At 32.1% G+C, this 3,718-nt stretch overlaps 1 protein-coding gene across 1 annotated transcript in view; it reads left to right on the top strand.

Moving 5' to 3' along the window:
* Positions 1-2,503, top strand: part of LOC106470094 (FH1/FH2 domain-containing protein 3-like) — an 88,985-nt gene extending 86,482 nt beyond the window's left edge. Inside the window, exons 12-13 of the mRNA XM_022398661.1 lie at positions 752-949; positions 1,293-2,503. Coding sequence (XP_022254369.1) covers positions 752-949; positions 1,293-2,503 — 1,409 coding nt within the window. The remainder of the gene's footprint in view (positions 1-751; positions 950-1,292) is intronic.
* The last annotated feature ends 1,215 nt before the right edge of the window (positions 2,504-3,718 follow it).

Here is a 3,718-nt window from a genome sequence, read left to right as displayed (position 1 = left end):
TAAAGTAATTCACTTTTTAACTTAATGTAGAAACATTTTCTTATACACAGTATAAACATACACAGGTAGCAATGAAACTTATAAGATCAAATCTTCTAAATCGTACGATACCTGGGCACAGATACTTCGGTAATTGTCCCACCAAAAATGCCTGAAATAGTATTTTACCAATTGCATTTTTATGCCCTGAATCTGGATGCCTTTTTTTAACATATGGTGTTTTTGTGGAGAAATCAGGCCCTTAAGTTGGGTGATTATTCACAAAGTTTTATCAAATAAAATAATTTTTGTATATAAAGAGTATTTTATTTGACATATTCAATAAGTTTTGTCACAAAATCTATAAAAAAGTAACCAGATTCAATCTTTCAATTTGCACAATACAACATATTTGTTTTCACTACTGGACTATCTGGCTTAATTGCAAGGATGGTGAGGATTTCTCTCTAAGTTCTTAATGGTGAAAGTTCCCAACTTTAGGGGTTTGATTTCTTCATGAAAACACCACATGGAGAAAAATGATTTTCATACTCAGGGCATAAAAATGCATTGGTGAAATATTATTCTGTGCATTTTTCAGCTTTGAAAGTTGCCAAGGTATTGGTGTTAATTACATGTTGTTGTTTTTCTGTTGCTCTGGTATAAAATATTTTTGTTTCAAATTTTTGAAAAAAAACATAAATGTGCATATCAAACATGAGAAAACTTAGAGTATTAATTCTTTTGTTTTTAATTCTTAATACTCTTATAGACATAAATGGAATAACTCCTGCACTCAAAAAACGAAGAGAACGAGATGCCCGCAATCGGACCCTTATCAAAGAACAAGAAGAAAATGGCAAAGGAGTCATTTATCAACGAACAGATAGTATGTCTTCAGTAGGGAGTATAGACTCTGTTGGAAGCCGGGATAATTCCAGTGTCATTTCCACTGCTAAGCCTGAAAAATGTATGTATTATATGTTGTTTTCAGAAAGAATCTTAAAGAATTGGATGAAATTAGGGTAATTTACTTCAAATGATGTAAAACAAAATGTCATATTTTATACACATCAGATTATGTTAAAAGCTGTTTGTAATAATAGAGATATTAACTAAATTTAACAAGTATTTTGACAGTGTTTCTAATTAAAGTATAATAGACTTACTCACAGTATTATCATTTGTGATCATTCTAAAAAAATCTTTAATGACAATTTTTTTGGGGGAGGTGGGTTACTTGAAGTGGAGTTCATAAAATGAAACCTGTGGATATGTAAGAAAAATATTTATTATTTATCTTTATTTTTTAGGTTCCTTAGTAGAACGTCAAAAGTATCGCTTTGAGAATCGAATAGCAGATGAAAATCTAAAGAATCATCAGCTATCGCAAATTAACTCTAAGGAAGAACCAAGGCCAAAGCAAGAAGAAACCAAGACTCTTTCTCAGCTAGTAAAACAAAACAGCTGCACTGATGTTGCTCAAGAGAAACATGGGTCTGCTCCTTACACAAGGAGTGATACGAATAAGAAGTCATGGATGCTTTCAATGATGTATGGAAAAAGTCAGGAGGAGGAAAATAAACCAGTCACTCAACAAATTTCTTCCCCCACCTCTCCTATCAATGAAGCTATTCATCCTCTGTCTTTCGTGAGGAAAGAGGAAGGACTTGTGAGGCCACAGTTAATCAAGGAAGGAAATGTGCATGATATGCAAGAAAAATTCAAAGAAAGACAAGATACTAATGTTCGTTCTCCCGTGTCTGAAAATTTCTCTAGACTTGGTGATTCGAGTGGCATCATTAGCAGGGCAAAAGAAGGTCTTGCTGCTAGTACTCGCTCAGAGAGTCGACTTACTCCCACAAGTCCTCAGAAAAATTGTTCTTCAATTTTGGAACCTCGAAAGTCAGAGAGTGGAATTCAGTGGGATCAATTAGTCAAGACAATCAATAGGCCGCTTTTAATCAATGATTTAGATTTTACAGATCTGAAGGATGAAGATGAAGTTGACATTTTAAAAAATACCATAATCTTACCTATAGATGGTGAACCACCTCCACCGCCTCCTCCTGGCAGTGGCTTTGTACCTCCACCTCCATTAGGTACAGTTTCACCCTCACAACCTAACTGCCGTCCTCCTCCACCACCACCTTCAACTGTCACTGGCTTTCCACAATATTCAACGCTAAGAACTCAACATAATTCTCAGGCACCTCCACCCCCACCGTGGTCTAGACAAGCACAACAACAAAGACAACAGCTACAAAAACAAGAACAACAAAAGACTATTTCTAAAAATAAAAAAACAGTCAAGCTTTTCTGGAAAGAAGTAAAAACTGATCCTGTGTTAGCCAATAAACTTTTAAGTAAAAAGACAATATGGGATGAAATTAGGCCTACAGCAGTAGATGTACAGAAACTAGAACATCTTTTTGAAAGCAGAGCAAAAGAGATAGTTAACTGGGTAAGAAATTGTTTCGTGTGCTATAAAAAATACTATGTCATTGAATACCTATTATTCTGATATTGTAATGGTGTCGTTAAGACCTGGTATCATTCTAAAAGGTTCATAAATTCATTAACTGTATATTGAAACTGCAGTGTGTTTTAGGAGTTTTTATTTTAAGTAAATCATTTTGCCAGTAGATAAATTAACTTTTTTTTCCTCCAACAATGTACCTTCTGTTCTATAATCTTATTGAAAACAAAATTAATTTTCAACACTGAAAACCCTCCGTAAGAAGAAATGCTACAATTTGAATTTGACTACAGAGATAAACTACAAAATACATGACTGTGAAATAGGTTTAATTAATTATTGTGTAACCTAAAAAATACCTAATATTTCAACTGCAAGTATTATACTTACTGTAGTTGATTTTTACGTGATAAAAACTAAAATTATAATACAGTATGCGAATGGTGTGTGTTTTACGTGCTCTAATTCCACCGATTTTCTTTTTTCATCCATGCTGCTGTTGCTCTGCTTGGTTGATTTACGATATGATCTACATTATATTTGTCTAGGAGGTAAGCCTTTAATACTGCTAAAATATTAGACATTATTTTTTTAGTTCTTTTTGTAATCTTTATATGTAAAATAAAAACTTAATTAACATCTTAGATGGAATATTGCAAACGTGCAGGATGCAGATGGTACAATGATTTCTACTTAAAAACTTTATCATACAGAAAACTATTTTAATTTTATTTGTTCTCATAGTTATAAACATATTTGTTAATCACTATCAAAAAATTATTTTTTAACAAATGAACCCTTTCTCTGAGTGGTGATAATTAAAGTATTCTGAGAGGTGAAGATGGGTACTGTTCACTAGCTACCTTCCTTCCAGTCTATCAGTTCAAAATTAGCACAGATATCCATTGTATGTAACTTTGCACCAATATTCAGAACAAACCATTCTTCTCATAACAGTAATGTTAATTATGTCAGCTTGAGCTTCTTGAGATATAACAACATTAAAATAGGTATTCAGAAATTTTCTTTAAATCAGTTTTTTCTAATGATAATTTATTAATTTCTACAAATTAATTAATGAATATGGCTAATGTAATGTGTTTTGTTATTTGTAACTTGTGTTTTTCCCTATTTTAACCATTAATTTTCAGATTTGGTTTAAAAACAATTTTGAGATTACAGGTTAGGTAAAATAAAGGGAAGAAAAGAAGATTTTTATATTTCATGTTTAGCAAAGTTTCAGTCAAATTATGGGTTTTA

Source organism: Limulus polyphemus, unplaced genomic scaffold, assembly GCF_000517525.1.
Source record: "Limulus polyphemus unplaced genomic scaffold, Limulus_polyphemus-2.1.2 Scaffold3818, whole genome shotgun sequence".
NCBI lineage: Eukaryota > Metazoa > Arthropoda > Merostomata > Xiphosura > Limulidae > Limulus > Limulus polyphemus.
This window is presented reverse-complemented; position numbering and strand designations above follow the sequence as displayed.